Source organism: Urocampus carinirostris, chromosome 1 (assembly GCF_059441175.1).
Source record: "Urocampus carinirostris isolate Australia breed hairy pipefish chromosome 1, RoL_Ucar_1.0, whole genome shotgun sequence".
In the NCBI taxonomy this organism is placed as follows: Eukaryota; Metazoa; Chordata; class Actinopteri; order Syngnathiformes; family Syngnathidae; genus Urocampus; species Urocampus carinirostris.
In genome coordinates, this window is record NC_142349.1 from 31,707,059 (window position 1) to 31,725,761 (window position 18,703).

At 39.6% G+C, this 18,703-nt stretch overlaps 2 protein-coding genes across 5 annotated transcripts in view; one reads left to right on the forward strand and one right to left on the reverse strand.

Moving 5' to 3' along the window:
• The window catches only part of LOC148374320 (TSC22 domain family protein 2-like), a 30,240-nt gene extending 23,668 nt beyond the window's left edge, over positions 1-6,572 (forward strand). For all 3 annotated transcript variants that reach the window (XM_088334953.1, XM_088334955.1, XM_088334954.1), the window contains one exon: positions 388-6,572. In XM_088334953.1, the coding sequence (XP_088191079.1) occupies positions 388-747 (360 nt within the window). In that variant the 3' untranslated portion in view covers positions 748-6,572. The remainder of the gene's footprint in view (positions 1-387) is intronic.
• Positions 6,573-8,086: 1,514 nt separating this feature from the next.
• On the reverse strand, positions 8,087-18,539 carry LOC148374321 (UAP56-interacting factor-like). 2 transcript variants are annotated; one of them, XM_088334958.1, is made up of 9 exons: positions 18,343-18,539; positions 16,286-16,420; positions 16,095-16,171; positions 14,909-15,057; positions 14,788-14,845; positions 14,646-14,698; positions 9,172-9,246; positions 8,973-9,096; positions 8,087-8,900 (listed from the first exon to the last, which is right to left on the reverse strand). In XM_088334958.1, exons 1-9 carry the CDS (start codon positions 18,440-18,442, stop codon positions 8,802-8,804), a joined length of 870 nt encoding a protein of 289 aa, XP_088191084.1. In that variant the 5' UTR covers positions 18,443-18,539; the 3' UTR covers positions 8,087-8,801. The 2 variants fall into 2 exon arrangements, with proteins under 2 accessions (XP_088191084.1, XP_088191083.1); XM_088334957.1 differs by having other exon boundaries at positions 16,095-16,228.
• Positions 18,540-18,703: the final 164 nt, after the last annotated feature.

The following is an 18,703-nucleotide window of genomic DNA, read 5'->3' on the forward strand; positions in this document are numbered from 1 at the left end:
GTTTGAGTCCCGGCTCCTCCGTGTTATACGTCGAAGTGTCCATGGGCAAGACATTGAATCCCTAATGCCCCCGATAGTAGGTAGTGGCCTTGCTTGGCTGACGCTGCTATCGGTTAGTGTGTAAAATAGAAAAGTGTGAAGCACATTGCAAAGCGATTCGTTGACTTGAAAAGCGCTATAAAAATGCGGACCATTTACATTTACATCTGAGCAGGAACATTTTATTGTCTTATTGTATGCTGAATGTTTTAATACAGCACTTTGTGTGGAAATTAATTGCCTGAAAGGTGCTTTACGAATACATTTGATTTGATAAGCCTTATAAACCGAAGATTGATCTTTGAAATGATGGTACGAGTATATGAGACACTGTTTCTTTGTCCCCAGGACCTGGTAAAAAGCCATCTGATGTACGCTGTGCGAGAGGAGGTGGAGGTCTTAAAGGAGCAGATCAAAGAGCTCTTTGAGAGGAACTCTGTGCTCGAGCGGGAAAACGCCGTCTTGAAGTCTCTGGCCAACAGCGAGCAACTTTCGCAGCTTCCCGCCCAGTCAGCAGGCCCTTCCACTGGGCTCTTACCCACGGCACCGCCTCCTCAGACTCAGCCCTCGCACGGGGCCCAGCAACCGGCAAGCGGACCCCTGCCTCAAGCGCATCCTGCACACCCGCAGCAACAACACAGCACGGCCCCACAGACTCCTCCTCAGCTCGACGCTAGCCAAACGCAACCCAGCGTCACTTCCGCTTGAAAAAAAAAAAGTGCTACGGGTTTCGACAACTACAAGTACAATTACAGTCAATTTCCACTTTCTCCAAGGGATCCGGACGGACCTCCAAATGTAATGCTAACCCCTAACAATGACCGCCTCTGAAACAAAAAATTGCCCTACAAAAATTAATGTAATATATATAAACGCACAATTTACATAAGTAATAAAAAGTGTATTTCTAAAACACCTTAAAAGATGTACTTTCAGGTGGATATTCAACAATATATTAGCTAAATGATTAATAGTCCCAGATTTCCTTAATTTTAAGGGATTTGTGACGCCGAGCCCATCATTCGATCCATTTCACCAACCTATTCTCCCATCTGAGGAGGACTTATTATTTTTCCTTTAAAGGGTGTATTATTTAGTGCCTTCTAGTGGGTCCAAAACTTCAAGAACAAAAAAATAATAATGTTAAATTTAAATAATAAGCAAGAAACAATTAAATTCCATGCAAACATGCTGTTTTTAAAATCCTCGTAAATCATAAATGAGCAAATTTATTTTACATACTGGTAACTGACATTATTGTTCGCTATTTTGCTGCTAAGTGTACCGCCAGTAATCAAAAACCTTGTGAAAGGTTGGGGGGGAAATGAGAAGTTTGGTCTTTTTGAGTCTCAGTAGGTGTGTATTCTTCCTTGTGCTTTTTAGCACTCATCTTTAGTTGCGCTGCACCAGGGGTGTCAAATTCATTTTCACCACGGGCCACGTCCACGAAATGGCCGCCCTCGTAGGGATTGACCTAATTTTATGATTGAATGGTATGTAAAAAAAATGTAACTTATCCTTCATGTCAAATCACAGAATTGATTAAAGCCAGAAAGATTCGAGTTGCAGGTACATCAAATGACAAGCAAATACATAAACTCAAGGGTTGGCCAACCCAGTCCTCGAGAGCCGCAAGTTTCGGAGGTTTCTCTTCCCAACTCGGGTAATGCAGATTATCTGCTTATTAGAAAACTATGTGGGAGATGCGTGGCTTTCGAAGACTGGGTTGACCACTCCTGCAGTAAATACAACAAAATCTTTTAAAATACTAGTAGGATAATTTCTCAATTCTACTCATTAATTTATAAATAGTGGCACTGAGCCGTCACTGCAGGTAATGAAGTCTACAGGAATTGTGTGAAATGTATTTTTCGACATGTTTATTACTTAGAAGCCCAGTTATATTCAAGCTCAAAAACAAGATTGGAAACGTCAAACTCTCTTCTTACCATGCAAAAAATAAATTGGGATTAGAAATAAATTGAGATTATTGGACCATGGCTATCAGTTTAACCCTTGTTTGAAGCAAAACATTTTCAACCCTATCCACCTACGTGACTCCCTCAGATTTTCGATTCCTGAAATTTTCCTCCAACGTTTCTTCCCTTGACCGCAGAGAAATCTCCCATTATAGCCTTTTGTTCTATGCCACGTTGTGGCGCCTCGGGGTCAGGCAGAGCACCAAAATCTCAAATGCTGTGGAAAAAGTAGAGGTTGACTGTATTGAACGTCATTCTAAGAGAAACGATTGCCCTCTTAGCCACCAGCTCGAAAACAAAGTGCAGTGTTTGTATGCGTGTGCATGTTTACTGAATGTGTGCGAATGTGTCTGTCCTGTGAGCCTTTCAAGTGTTAATGCAATCAGGAGACGAATTTGGACAGCCTGCATCTTTGGCTAGGTTCACAACGCAGGGAAATCGGATTTATTTTGCACTCACGCGACCTTTTTTCGATCAGTTCAAGTCTGTCCAAACGGCACACAGCCAATCTTTTGGAATGTGACTGTTGTCTGATCAGTCAAGGCCCATAACCTGCACATCATCATTATATGCGGAAGATGTCCCTATTCTGCCTACAACCAATTGAAAGGAAGCGAAGAAATAAACAACCACGACGGATGAAAACACATAGTGTCATTAAATCACACATTCATGGGAGATGAACACTTGTTAATGTTGGAACTCACTGAACAGCCAACATCTCATCGCGGATTCACATGTTGCTACAGTTCATTCTTAAAGCGATAGTATCTTTTAGTGCTAGTTAACAATATTTACATTCAGATCCCACCCAATGGAAGAAAGTTTTGGATTTAATTGGTATTTGTTTATAACATCCATGAGTACTTCCGCAAACACAAGTGCATTGCCTGTGATGTCGCTTGTCCTATTCTGCGCATGTTGACCAGTTGCGGCATTTGCACGGGAAATCAAGTCGCATCAACGTTTAATCGGAGATGTCAACCATCTCACAAAAACATCAGGTTTTACCCAAAATCGGAATTGCGCATTACGCTCTGCGGTGTGAACCCGGCCAAATAATTTGGGTTTCTATTTGAAACTTGGCTCCTCCCTCGTCAGCCCATGTGAGGACTGCACGGGTCCAAAACTGATCCATGACCCGCGCTAGTCCTCAAAGGAAAGGACAAAGGGAGAGCCTTTGTCTTGCGTTCAGGCGGATTTGATTGGCAGGCGGGAGAAGAAAAATATTTTTTTAGGAAGATCCTCGTGTGTAAAGTGTTCTTTGGTGGGCATTTTTAGCCTTGCTAAACTCCTGTAAAGAAAAAGTCTTGTCTATGTGTCCATAAACCCTTTTATCTGTCATTTGATTTCTGCTAGCATATGTTTTATTTATTACAAGAGCTGCTACCGTACATTCAAAAAGGAATGAGAACGTAGCAGTCATTTTTTTAAACAGTGTTCGGGGGGGGGAAATACGGCCGACCCTCTTGGGGTTTGGTTGGCTACGTTTTACGTCGGGGGTTCTCAAACTGGAGTTCGGCTCTGCTCGAATAAACCACGGCATATAAACAGGTGGTTGACACATGCTAATGTTTGTCTCATTTTCAAATTGGGAAACTACGTTTTGAGTTAACAATATGCTGAACAGAGGCTGATAAATTGACTAATCCGTTAGCTTTGCCCCAATCATATGAGCTTATTTGATTAGCATACTGGCCAAAACTACCAATTGACGTGTTCGACTACCGCTTTTTACCACATAAAAATCCGCTTTTTCAAAATCAAACTACACAATACAGACTAGTGTTTTAGTCTCCGGCTGCTTTATTTTAAAGCGAGACCGAGTCTCCATTGATCGCATTAGATTTACATTTTTGGTAAAAGCATGGTGTTTTTTTTTTTTTTAAATTCTGGACACAAATTGACCATTGTGCACGTGACAAAATTGCCTGCTTTTTAATGTCAAAAGGTTGCCATTTACGGATTGTGATGCATCAATCTAAACCCCAAAAGTAGGAAAATGGAAGTTGTGCTATTGTTTCACTCAATTCTTACTGAATCAGTAAAAGACATTTTCCCAGATTGTGGCGGCGGCTTGATTTATAAGGAGCCTAAAGCCAATTCTTAGTGTAACAAAGCAATATTTGCAATGTGAAGATGCTTTATATATATGCCAAAATGATGACAGTCTATATCACCTCTGCTAACCATGTTCTCATAAATTGAGCAGTGAATATTTTAAATTCAATTGTAGAATGAATTTAACACAAGGTATCATTTAAGACACAACCTCCCATGAATTAAAGATTCACTTTTGCATGACCAGTCTTTTTTTTTTTTCAACAATACACTTGTCTAAATCAGACACCCTTCCTCCAGACGTGATATTCAATATATTATTAATCCACTGTGAAAGATATTGCACATTTTAGTCAGTCAACTACAACAAAATTTTGAACAAGATTTTGCAATTGCAACGTTTTCACATTTGAATTTATGATTTGAACCAAGGTATCTGTTACAACTTTTCATTTGATGAAATACTTCATTCTAATTTGGTATAAATCCATCTTTAATCCCTTTGATATTGCTCCGTTTTCTCCTGATATTTCTGATCAAGGGCGTAGTTTTGCCATGAACAGAGGGGACGTATCCCCACCGACACGGAGCAATTACTATTCTGCCAACCCCAGTATCATGTGATCACTTTAAAAACATACCCGCACTGATGCAAAGACCAACACTATTTCCTTGAATCACACTTTTATATACAGTTACAAAAGACAAAAATGTCACGTTTTACTTGTTGTGTACCACTAATTTAGGGTCATCCGAGTGTGTCATTTGGAATGGGTCCTTCAGTTTCCTGGCCTCGACAGTTTGAGAACCTCTGCCCTTACACGTAGTGGTGAAAAGAAGCACAGTGACCTGGAATTCAGACTAAAGCGAAACACTAACTCTGCCGTTGACAATTTCAAGTTCACGAGACTCGGTATGAATGTACGTTATTCAAGAAGCCTTGAAGGGTGACTCCTCACCTGCTGATATAAGATCCGATGCCGGAGTTGTTGACCAAGAGTGAAATGCTATTGCCACACTTTCTGACCTCCGTTCGGGTGCAGGGGCTGAAGTGTAAGCTGTGAATTTCATTCAACCTACTTTGTAACCAAAGATGCAAAACCGTCGATTCATTACTTTCAAATGCACATTATCTAGATCAGTGGTGGGCCGGTGATTTCACACCTATGCCTTCAGTAGCGCGACGTCCAAATATATCCAACCCTCAATAACTTTTGTGGCTGTAAAACTTTTACTGCACTTACAGCTTCGGCGCTTATAAAAACGCATCGATAATAAACTCATAAAATTGCACTATTATTTAGGGGTATAGCCACAATTTACTCACCAAAATTCATTTTTATTTGTGCACAAAATCCATCCTCCTTTCCTCAGGAAGTTTTCAATTACTCTGTCATACAGATTCACTGGGAGTTTCAGTTCCATCATGAAGTTCTTCTCTATCGCCATTGAAGCTAATGCTGAAAGTTGAGCCTGTCCTGTTGTATTTCTGGTATGAGTTTTTATTTGATTTTGGGCTGAAAAGGTCTGACAGAAGCAGTGGACACAGATTTTTTTCACACTTCCGTTAGCGCCCCCTAGCCAATCATAGTTTGTGAAACCACTAACGTTTCGTTACACCTTCTAGAAGGCCGAGGGTGTTGCCAACTTGAAATCTTATTGGCTAAACCTATTTTTATCATTTCACTTATGTCTCAGGGCCTGAAGAACTGATTGTGAAGGCCTCTGGTTAGATGTCTGCCCCTGGCAACAAGTAATGGCTGCAATGTGATCAATTCATTGCTTGAATATGAAAGCAAACATCTTAGAGCAACACAGCCAGGACTAAAAGCAATGAAAGGAAGCTGACAGATCATTTGGAATCGTTGAACCAATATTCATGGACAAAATATAACATCCAATGATTCCGATATTTTTAAGGCTAGCAGAGAAGGCCTTGCAAGCCCTGACGGCCCACCACTGATACACTGCTCAGAAAAATAATAAGATTTTAGGTAATATTTGGGATGGTTTTTTTTTTCCTTGTCTGTTACTGTTTGTTGTACTGATGTAGAGGGGTTTTTCATGTTTAAACTTCAAATTAAGTCAAACTAAATTGACATTTCAAATTAATTAAAACAATTCCACCGGATGCCCAATTTCCCAACTTTTTCTTAGTGTATTTTCTTTTTTCCCCCTGGTGGTCTCGTACACAAAATATTTTTTTTGCCATTCAGCATGTTTTTTATTCTTCAAACCACTTTCTTACCTCATTTTTATTCAGCACTCTCGTGTAAGACAGCCTGTGAAGTGAATGAAATGTGGAGGGGCCCGGGAGATCGAACCAGAGTTGACGCCAGCATTGAGAAAAATTAAGACTAGTGTTTACAGACACTAGGCACACGAAATGAAGTGAGCCATGTTTGTTAAAATTGTGTTTGAATTTCATATGCCAATAGTTTTGTTACATTGCAAATTTCATTGTATTTAAATAAAAGCAATATTCAAATTTCATGTTTTTTAGTCTGTAATTACTGATGCTGCAATTTAGCTTTAAATGGGAACTGGGTAAAATAAAACTATTGATTTGAATGATAAGCAGAAATACATTAATTATATAAATGTGCATTTTTTTTACATTAGTAGTTTTTTTCCATGAAGGTGGTTTCTGTAACTTTAAAATATTTTACTTGCTGACACCATCTTCTGGCTAAAATCCTTATTGCAGCCTTTGTCAAGCTCCTTTAGTTGTGCCCGCAAGTATGTGAAATTCTTAGACGTGCTTGAATAAACTCTTCCTCTTTCATCTTTTTGGGGGTTTCGGTTGACATTTGGACTGTATTTGAAACGGTCCTTATTTTAGTAATTTTGTGGTATTTCCATTGTAGTATTTCTGTAATATTACTGTAGTTGTATTGTATATTTGTAGTAATTCCATACAGCCCTTTGAGACTTTGTGATTAAGGGCTATACAGATAAACATGACTTTCAACATATTCATCCTAGAAGAAAAAAAAAAAACACGAGTATGTGCGTAAAATCACTCCCCCCGCCTTCCGCCTCCTTTTCCCCAGCGTAGTACGCTGAACGGCCGGAACACCAAGGGTAAAAGTGAAATTAAAGCAGATATATAAAGGCTCTTTGAACTCAGTTGGGCATTTCTAACGCTCACGTTATAGTGATAGAGTTTATTTTTAAACTTTTTAGGGACACCCAAAACTACGCACGCCCTCTTTAGCGTGAGCCTCACCCAGAGAAAGCTTACATAATTTTTGGCCCTCTTGCTGCTACAATTACCCAGAAGGAAACAAAAAGCTTGACAAAAAAATTGAAAAATGGTGTGGTTTGGTCACTTTGAGTCTTCATAGTTTTTATTATTCTTTTTGCTTTTGAGGATTCTTTTCAGATTCACTACTTAATACGGCAACATTTAGTGGTTAAATGACACACTGTCCTTTTAACAACATTGTTATTCAACAGGCAAATCGAGTTTTTCCAAAGGCGAGGTCTTGAGGTTACGAGATTGAGATACGGACAATAAAACCACTGCTCGGTAAAGGTTAGAGTTCTCCTCTCAAACTGGAGGTAAACACAAATACTGGTTCAGTTTTTAAGGATTAAGTCTAAATCATAAATATCTCAAAAGTTTGCATTTCATCTTTAGAGATTATTTTTTTCACCTTTTCATGTTTTCTAACATGCTCCCTAAATAAAACCAATGATGTGACAAGGAAAAGCCTCTACTTAATTACACATTCAAGTCCACATCTCCAACGTGTATCTTGGTTCGTTTTTTATCTAAATCAGTGGTTAGCAACCCAAAATGTTAAAATACCATATGAAACAAAACAAAAAACAAGTTACGTCTGGAGCTGCAAAAGAGTAAAAGCTTTATATAAGCCTTAGAAGGAGGACAACACATACTCTATATAAACTACTGTTCAAGAGTTTTAGGTCACTTAGACATTTTCATTCAGTTAGAAGGATACTTTCTTTTCAAATACAAATTATTACTTCAATCCTTCACGATGTTTCGACTATCCTTTTTATTTTGCGATTCATTGGGTTAACAAAAAAAAGTGTGACTTTTCATAGAAAACATGATTGTCTAGGGAATGCCAAACCTTTGAACACTCTATATATTTATTCGAAAATGTTAAGAATGTTTGTGTCGAGTTTGTTCTCCTACAGAAACCATAACATTTTCTTTTATCAAACATTTTTTAAAAAGCACCAGGGAGCCGCTAGGGAGCGCCAATGAGCCTCATGCAGCTCCAGAGCTGCTTGTTGCCAAACCCCGATCTAAATAGCCCCACATTGTCTTCTTAGAGAGTTATTTATAGAGAAATCATTGTCTATATCTGTCAATAATACATTTTTCGTTGATTTCGTGTTTGAAATCACAAAGTCATTTTTGGGTGAAGTCATTTTAGAGATTTCTTTGAGTGAGTGTGAGATTTTATGCAAAAGGACGAGGTGTATATATATATATATATATATATATATATATATATATATATATATACATACATATGATGTAAAAATTAAAAACATGTCTATCATGAAATGTATTGTACATAATGTAGAGCCAAATCCTGGTAAAGTGGCTGCCAGTGTCTCGTTATCTCACTACAGTGAATAAGCGGCGTTGTGTATGCCATTCGTTTAGTACGCACAAGTGTGGAGAATAGTAAAGGAGTCTGCCATCAGCGACGCGACCTCTCGTTTGCCAGTTTTTCCCCATCAAGTCCAGTTGGCCACAACAAATCTGCTGCCTTTACTTATTTGAGCACGTCGTTCTTTCAAGATGCGGAATCTCTCGCTCAAGGTCATCGATGATCGCTTTCCGAAGGGGAAATTCAAAGTGAGACGTGCGGACCGCTTTTGTGCCTTTTCTCACATTTGACGACTTACTGCTTTGCCAACGGCGTTGATGTCAAATTGGAGAGGAACTCCTTTAGGTATCTTCGCTGCTGTTTCTACGGCGCTTGTAGCTAAGCGAGCTGTTCTGGGATGCAGAGTCCAAGCAGAAGGAGGCCTAAGGACAGACAAATGGTCAAAGGAGTCAGAGTTTTTCCGCTTGTCACAATTCTTGGTGGCGAGAGCGTCTTACTCAGGCTGAGTCATGGCTGTGGGGTTGTCAATGGATACAGTCAAGACTCCAGTGCTACTTGTTGAGGCACGCCACCTAGTGGACAAGCAAATGTGATATTCATGATCTCTGAAAGCTCCAATCAAGCCCAGTGGTAGTATCTAAAGCGCAATGCCAACTCAAATTTTAGGCTGGCTAAGGGACCTAAAATGTCCATCATTACGTTCTGGTTGGGCAGGGCCTCTCTCTCCTTGCCGCTTGACTCATTATCCGTCTCTCATTGTTCTTCTATGTCCCTCTGCCTCACTCTCTCTTAAAATACCATGCTAGATTCTGAAGAACGTAGTGCTGCGGTCATTTATGGCCTAATTTTCAACATGTCAAAATAACACACCGTCAATGCTTAAAAAAAAAAGTCTGTCCGTGATGTAAATTTGTCGATTAATGTAAACTCTGCAGACACAGAAATATAAAAGATGTCAACGTTTATACAGTCTTATTTAACTTAAATTTTGTTACAAAAGACAGGCTTATATTTGTTATCATAAATAACATTGAGGCCTCACAAATAAAATGAAATTTCCTGTTTACTTCGGGCTCTGACCTGCAAAATAGGTTAATGTAGCCCAGCTTACTATTTGAGAAGTACTGAGTTATTGGATCGTGATCAGGATGGGTCAGGCTTTGATACCTGCAAGCCTGGGTCGGGCAGCGCTGGATTTATTCAGGACCAATATTACCTCAAGCCCAGGTATACAGTTCATAAAAAATCAAAACACAACCTTCAGGTGGAAAATACTTCAAAATTTAGCGTCAAATGATGGAATGTTGTGTGTAGAAGATGCATATTGGATAACAATTCAGTTTTGGTAGATTAAGTGATAATATAGATATTTTCAGCACAGTTCAAACTTGAAAGATGAGAAAGATATCACCATTTTCCCACCTTGTAGGAAGTCTTCAAAAAATCAACTTTGAATCCTGAAGTATAAGGGACAGTTTGTATTATTTTAAAACTAAAAGTTGCTGTATCGTTCATTACAACCAAAAACAAGTGCTAAAACGCACAAGAAAAAATACCTACTACTGAGACTCGGAGTGACCAAACATCACCAATTTTTTCTTTTTCTTGTGACTGTCTTCATCAAGGTTTTTGTTTTTAAGAGTACTGGTACCAGCAACATGTTAACTTCACCTATGTGAGGCTCATAATATGTCAAATACAGCAATCCCTTCCTGTATCGCGGTTGATTTAACACAGTTTCACAACTTTGCAGATTTTCTTCGTGCATCGTGTTCTGCATTCTGATTGGCTAAACAGTCTACCCCGTACTTGTTTTGCCTTTGTCTGCCTCTGCGTCTATGACGTTGCGGTCTGAGTTGTACACGTAGTAAAACGGCTTGATGAACTACATTATGTACATGCAAAACGTTTCCAGTATAACTTTTCTCTAGATGCCATCTGGCTAAAAAAAACACTGGACGGAAAAAAGCTCCAAAAGGCAGAGGAAGATGCTTTTTATTGCCAGTAATGTTGGACTTACGACCCGCTAAACTTGCTCTGGAGCTCTTTGGCACCCTAAAGTAGCTCCTTGGCGCTTTTTCAAAAATGAACGATAATGCGAAATATGTTTTCTGTAGGTACACACTGGACGCATTCTTTACGTTTTACAACGAATATAGCTAGACACAATATTTGTTTCCTCAGTAATAATGCCTATTTAAGGCTTTTAATTTTGGGGGGCTCTATACATATTTTTATATATTTTCTGGGTCCAATTGAGTATTTTCAACATTTTGGGTTGCTATCCCCACCTTCAGGTAGGTAAAGGCAGTTTTCCATAACGTCCACATGATTGCAACAAAGGATTATTTGAAGTTAAAAAGTGTCCTGAAATCAAGTGAGATTAAAATTTGAAAGTATAGAAGTTACAGTATTTGTAAAAAATAGATAAATACAAAATTATAAAGTTCAGTATATCTATTTGTTTAACCAATGCTTGTGCGTGTAAATTGGGTTTGTTCTTTGTATAACAGGGTAGGCGCCTTGCATGGCTGACTCCCTATTGGTGTCTGAGTGTGTGTGTGAATGGGTAAGTGTGAAGCACATTGTGAAGCGCTTTGACTCAAAAAGCGCTATATAAATGCAGACCATTTACCATTCAAAGGTGCTGTCCGCCACTTTAATAATAATAATGCATTTTATTTAAAAGCGCCTTTCAGGCCACCCAAGGACACTGTACAGACAATGAAAAAATACAATTTAAAAAGTTGTAAGCGAAATAATAAATAAAAACAAGACATAAAATCAGAAAAACATAGGAAATGGAGAAGCTATGTGTTGTAGGCAGTCCTGAACAGGTGTGTTTTTAGACGGGACTTAAAAGTGGAGAGAGGTGTGCAGTTTTGGAGGTCCGGAGGTAGATTGTTCCAAAGCTTGGGAGCAGCGCGACTGAAGGCTCTGGCTCCCATGGTGCTCAGGTGGGCAAGGGGCACTGACAGTCGGAGGGAGGACGAGGATTTGAGGGAGCGAGTGGGGACGTGCACCTGGAGAAGGTCGGACAGGTAAGGAGGAGCCAGGTTGTGAATCGCCATATATGTATATAGGATCAGTTTGTAGCTGATGCGATGCTGAACAGGAAGCCAGTGTAGCTGTTGGAGAACGGGGGTGATGTGCTGCTGGGAAGATGTTTTTGTGATGATGCGAGCAGAGGCGTTTTGAACCAGCTGAATTTTATGGAGGGACTTTTGAGGAAGGCCGAAGAGGAGAGCATTGCAGTAGTCAAGGCGGGATGTGACAAGACTGTGGACAAGAATAGCAGTGGTGCGGGGGGTGAGGGAAGGGCGGAGTCTGGTAATATTGCGGAGGTGGAAATAAGCAGTGCGGGTGATGGTGTTGATATGTGAGTGGAAGGTAAGCATGCTATCCAGGATGACACCCAGACTCTTGACCTGGGGGGAGGGGGACACTAAGGAGCTGTCAATGTTGAGAGAGAAAATGTTTACTTTGGATGAAGTGGATTTGGTGCCAAGAAGGAGGAATTCTGTTTTATTAGCATTTAATTTAAGAAAGTTTGTTGTGAACCATGTTTTGAGTTCGGAAAGGCAAGAGGTGAGGGAGGGAGGTGGGAGTATGGAGTTTGGTTTGCAGGAGAGGTAGAGTTGGGTGTCATCAGCAAAGCAGTGAAAGTGGATATTAAATTTGCGGAGGATATGACCAAGAGGCAAGAGGTAGACGATGAAGAGAAGAGGACCTAAGACAGACCCCTGGGGTACACCTGTGGTGACTAGGGAGGGCTTTGAGGTGAAGGATTTCAGCTGGACAAACTGAGTGCGGCCAGTGAGGTAGGAATGGAACCAACTGAGGGGAGTATGGGTGAGACCAATGGAGGAGAGTCTATTGAGGAGGATAGGGTGAGAGATTGTGTCGAAGGCGGCGCTCAAGTCTAGGAGGATGAGGATGGAGACTAGACCGGAGTCAGATGCTATGAGGAGATCATTTACAATACGGATTAGGGCAGTCTCTGTGCTGTGGAGGGGGCGGAAACCAGACTGAAAGGGCTCATAGAGAGAGTGGAGGGACAGGTGCGAGTGGAGTTGAGCAGCAACAGTTTTTTCAAGGATTTTCGAAATAAATGGAAGGTTGGAGATGGGGCGGAGGTTGTCAAAGTTGTTGGGGTCAGCACCATGTTTTTTCAGCGTAGGGGTAACAGCAGCTGTTTTGAAAAGTGATGGGACAATACCAGAAGACAGTGAGGAGTGGTTATTGGCAGATATGAGAGGAAGCAGGGAAGGGAGGCAGGATTTAACAAGGGATGAAGGGAGGGGATCGAGCTGGCAAGTGGTGGGCTTGGATTTGAGTATGAGGTTGGATAATTCAGCAGTCGTGGGTGGAGCAAAACTGGAGAAGAAGTGACAAGGAGAAGGAAATTCAGATGGGGAGGGAGCAGACAGGTTTTGATGGAGTTGGTGATGAATCTTAAGGATTTTGTGATTGAAGTACTCCATTATGGAGTTGCAGGTTGCTGTGGAGTACAGGTGGAGGGGGAGAGAATTTGGTGGCTGGAGGATTTTGTTCATGACAGAGAAGAGAGTTCTTGAATTTCCTTCGTCGGAAAGGATGAGGCCGGAGTAGTAGCTGGATTTGGTTTGTGCAATTTGATCTTTGTATTTAGCTGTATGGGTAATGTACATGTCCTTATGGATGGTAAGGCCGGTTTTCTTATAGAGTCGCTCGAGTTGGCGGTTCTTTGATTTCATTGACCGAAGAGCGGGTGTAAACAAGGGGGCAGATGTGGAGAATGTGGCAGTCCTGGTTTTCAGGGGGGCAAGAGAATTTAGAATATTTGTGAGGCAGGCATTGTAGTGAGCGGTGAGGTAATCCGGGCTTGAAATATTCTACTTGCTGAAGCCATCTTCCAGCTAAAATAATCATTGCAGCCTCTGTCAGGCTTGTTTGGTTGCGCGTGCATGTATGAGAAATTCTTAGTTGCGCTCGACTACACTCTTCCTTTTTCATCTTTTTTGGGGTTCGGGTTGGAACTTTGACTGTATTTTTCTTACTTTCCCCATTTTAATCTTGAAATAAAAGAAAACCAAGACCACTCATGATAATACTCTGTAACTCTGTAACTTTCTAAACCTAACGACCATATTGGAAATAATTTTACGAGTCTGTTTATTTGTAAACAAAATTATAAGGGGAAACAGACAGATTGCAACAAGGAACGTCCAATGATGCAGAAATGATTTTAGGCAGATTTTTTTATTTTCTTATCTGTTGGCATTATCATGTGTCTTGCGGAAATATTTTACACTGTTGGATTCACTGGACAGTCCTGGATGTAACAAGTCCATGTTTGCGGGGAATCCTACCAGGGGACTTATGGGTAAGCTATATATCCATCCATCCATTATCTACACTGGTTATCCACAGTAGGGTCACGGGGGTGCAGGAGCAGTAAAAGCTTTGGGTATCTTGTTTCAGACTGATTGTGATGTTTGTGTGATGAGAACATTCCAAAATGGTCATCATACCTTGAATCCCAAGAAATTAAGCTACTAAATGACATGTGGCATGATGTATTTCAGTGACTGGTGACATCGTGAAGACACGACTTTGTTTATCAACAGTCCGATGGCCGGTAAGAGGTTAATTTACTATTCAATATCAGGGTAATCGCAAACTGCAAAAAGAAGAAGACAAGTTTTCATTATAATTACTATTATTTATCATTCGTGAATTTTAGATATTTTTACTGTATGTTAGTTAATTTGCGAATATAAAGTAATCATTAAAAGACAGTCATAAAGGCATTACACAGAATTCAATCGTCCACATAAATAATCCCATCAATGATAGTGGAGCTCTTTGGCGCATTTAATTATACATTTCAGCTTGAATTAATTTAATGTGCAATGTTGAATGGTGCCAATATAAAATGTCATCCCAACTAATTATTGATGAAAGACAAGCACGATGTTGAACAACTCACGGGCGGGTTTGAACAAGAGTGGATCGGTTTGGCTTCTGCACCAAAGTATGAACCTGGCAAGGAGCAAGATTCAGGAAGTTGAAAAATCATTGGACTTGTCAAAATGATTAGATTCATTTCCACACACACACACACACATTACCTTGAGTCCTCTGCGATGAAGGAACATGGCCTGGCGTGCATCAGTCTGAGGGAGATTTCTTGTTGGAAAGAAAACAAAGTCAAAACTTTTCCATTTGCGTTCATAATTTTATTTTTCTCACCCTCGTCGCAGTTGAAATGGTCTGTTGACAGGTGTTACACTGTGGTTTCTCTTGGTCATGGCAGTGTTTCTGTCCAAAGAAGATACCCCAAACTTTCCTTCAACAGGCAGAGTGTATTGATGAAAATGTTGGGGATTTTTTTTATTTTTCTAAGAGGAAAAAAAAATGTTTTAAAGAACTTTTTTTTTTAAATTGCATTTCCACAATACAATTCCATTACAAATGTTCATGAGATTTACAAATAAGAAGTGTTTGATCCCATCTACTAGACTACTAGGGATACAGATGACACACAAAAATACACAGGGACCACTGAAACAGAGTATTGTATAGCAAAGTCTTTGAATTGAATAAAGAAAAAGGCATTGTGGTAAGTAATTCAGTCGTCCTAAAATATATATATAGAAACGCATGGCCGCAAGTATTCAGCAATGTTTGACATCAACAATTCCTAATTTGATCAAAGAAAACGTAAAACAACAATTTGTACAGATTTTTAAACACTTTCTGGGTTTTCATTTCTCTAACATTTGTATCTGGTTGACGTTCATGGTTCACCTATCCATTAACCTCTAAGGTCGTAGGGGCACCACTTCATCTGGTGTGTTTTGGGCAAGTACATTCCTCTCAAGGCTGTTTTGTTTGAAAACAAATAGTACTGGTTATCAGTAGTAGGACAAGCCTCTGGATCGGACTCAGATACAGCACCTTATTATCTGGTCGCTATTGTTTTTCGGTATAAAACATCATCCCGCTCTTCAGAGATGAGCTAGACCTTAACATTGACTGGTAGCGGCGTGTGACAATACTGATACTTGGGCAAAACTATTTCGTTCCGAAATAATGAGGATCAAATGATTATCTCATCTTACTATTACAGCTTTGCATATTTACTGTGACTAAAAATTGTGTGATAACGTAATAAGACCTAATGCCTTTTCTTACATTGTATATGTCCTTAGTGGCTTAGTGGTAATGATGCTATCTGGATTCAATCTCTGTTACCGTCATTGTTATGCAATTGTGACCAGCAATAACTGCACAAATATGATGATACACCAGTGTGCATTTCCAATTTTTTTATTTTGCCATACAAGGCACGTATGGTAAGGCCCACACAAAATTCTGGCCAATTTAGGGGTTTATCTGTGGGCTTTAAAGTCCGGTCATTACAGTCAGGAGTTACCTGAGAGAGTTTCCTGCGAACAGACATGTTCCTCTGGGCTACCCGGCCAGTGAAGACACCCTGACCTCGCTGCAAACCTGGCATGACCCGAGATCTTAATTTAGTTGCAGCTGCTCCTCCTCTGAGCATGCCACCTACAACATGCCAACTGTTGTGAATAATGCAAATGACAAGGTAAAAACTGTCCCTACCTTTTGCATTTCTGGACCTTGATTTCTTGTTTATTTGTGTTTGAGGAGTCCTTCGCCAGCGCAACGTTTGTTGATTCTTGTTGTATTGTTTCCTTTTAGTGTTTTGTTGTTTTTTATTCAACCGAATGATGTCATCTGCTCCAGACGATCAAACACAAGAGCATTGGCAACGAAAATGCAAATGTCACAGCAAGTCATTTACCTCTTGGACAGTTTTGAGAGTAACGCATTAGAAAGAAACACATTCCTGGAACGCTATTACTTTTTTCAATAACAACTATTGAAAAGAGTTGATAACATTTTGTAACGCAACTGTCATTACTACATGGTGCGTCATATCGAGCCCTCCTTTCGCCTGCAACACAATGCTGAATACAACAGATGACAAGAGTGGGATGTTTATATATACCTACAAAATACAACTGAAAACAGTTATGGTGGCGCTGTCTCAAAAACAGAAGATGAGAGCACGTAATTTCTCTTCACTGATATCTTTATATTCTACCTACTGTATATACTCACATCTAAACCGTATTTACAACTGTTAAAAAAAACACTGAAATTGGAGATCAGGTTATATGCGCATAAATATTTGGTTGTGTGTCACCAGTAGCAAATAGTAGGCAGCCTGTGGGGAGGGGGAAGGTGAAACGTAAGCGCAGAACAGGCCCAAGGCATAAGCGAACTAAGCGGCTGCTTAGGGCACCCCGACCACTAGGGGGCCCTAAAGACGGATAACTTTTATGGAGTCAACTTTGTCCCTGTTGTCACTTTCGTGTGTCCATAACAAAAAAACCTTTACAGAAATACTAGAAAAGCACTACATAACTAAATATTAATATAGCGCTTAAAAACAGGGACCTCTTGTATTATTTTGCTTTCATTCGGAAAAGAAAAAATCGTATAGAAATACAGTACTACAAAAATACTGCAGTACAAAATACTACAGAAATATTACCCCAGAATTACTACAAAAATACAACACATAATATTACAAAAATACTGAATATGATAAAAACAATAATATGTAAATGCTTAAAAAAAATATACAAATATTACTAAAGTACTTTTGGGGGAAAAACATAACAAATACTTCTACAGAAATACTTCAAAAGTACCACTTCATAATACTATAATTCAAAACACTATCAGAAAAATATTACTACAGAAATACTATGACAGAAGTATTACAACAGAAACACTGCAAAATACAACTAGTACACGTTTTCTTCCATTTATTTTATCATGTGGCTATTTTCACCAGTTTAGGGTGTCAGCTTCAATTTGTTACAAGATAGTTACTTTCATAGCAATGTGCTACTTTTGGGTGTTACTAATCTAGGAAGTAATCGAATTACTTTTTAAATGAAGTAACTAACAACCGTTTACTTTTTTCAGTAATGTGCCCATCACTGTTTTACAGGCTTGAGGCATTGTTTCTGGACAAATTTACATATGACCTTTTATTATTTTTATTGATGTTAGTGTGTTTTGTTTATCGTTACCCAATGCTAAATCTATTGCACCCTGGTCATCCTGGAAGGGGAATAACCAGTTGTGAGACTCCTTCTTATTTTTTCTTATTTTCCTCATGCTGAGGTTTTTGAGTTTTTCCTTGCCCATATGTTGGTTTAAGAACAGGTGAAGGTGTAACTGAAGCCTGTGCAGTTCTTTGAGATATTTTGTGATTAAGGGCTATACAAATGAATGTCACTTAATTTTACAGAACAACTTATTTACTACCCGATGGGTGTGCAAAACGACTTTGACTAATAGATCAATTATTGGGAGTCAAACGATACATTAATAAAATGGGAGAACTACTGAACCCATGCCTGTCAACCTTTATGCACAGTCAGTATTTTACACTTATTCAATAAAATCCCCGAAAAAAAATATAATACAGTTTCAAGGGGGAGAAAGTGCCATATATTTTTTTTAGTTTGACTTGCAGTTTTTTTGTCACTCGGGGTTGACAGGTATGTGAATGAAGCTGATTGACAGCGACAATTGAGAATTTATGTTGAGGCTCAAACGTCAGTACAAAAAGACCTTACCTAGCGACATGTCCATCTTGTCGCGAAAAAACGGCTTTTTAAATTTACGTTTATTCATGTCGGTGGCCAGCGCGTGTAAATGCCCTCCTATATAACGCATAAACAAATAAATAAAAACCCTACAAAACCTCCGGGGTAGCCTACTGTTAGCCTTTGAAAGCAAAACTGTTGGCCTGGATCCTCACTGCCCACTCAGACCTGAATATAACTGCGCATGCGCGTTTACAATTGTTGCATTATGGACTGTGTAGTTGACTGAATTGGTCGGCAGTAGTTACGTTTAGCACCTCGCTTCTACTTTCGAGCAAGAAAGGAAGCCGAGTGTCGCTTTAGCATAAGAAGTTAAAAGTTACTCTTGTTT

Bases quoted from the DNA above. Each gene is read 5' to 3' on its own strand.
- LOC148374321 (XM_088334957.1), bottom strand. From the start codon at position 18,442: ATGCGTTATATAGGAGGGCATTTACACGCGCTGGCCACCGACATGAAT. The intron at 16,229-16,285 runs GTAGGGACAGTT...GGCATGTTGTAG, and splicing joins AAGGTCCAGAAATGCAAAAG to GTGGCATGCTCAGAGGAGGA. The intron at 8,901-8,972 runs GTAAGTCGTCAA...CCCTTCGGAAAG, and splicing joins TCAACGCCGTTGGCAAAGCA to CGATCATCGATGACCTTGAG.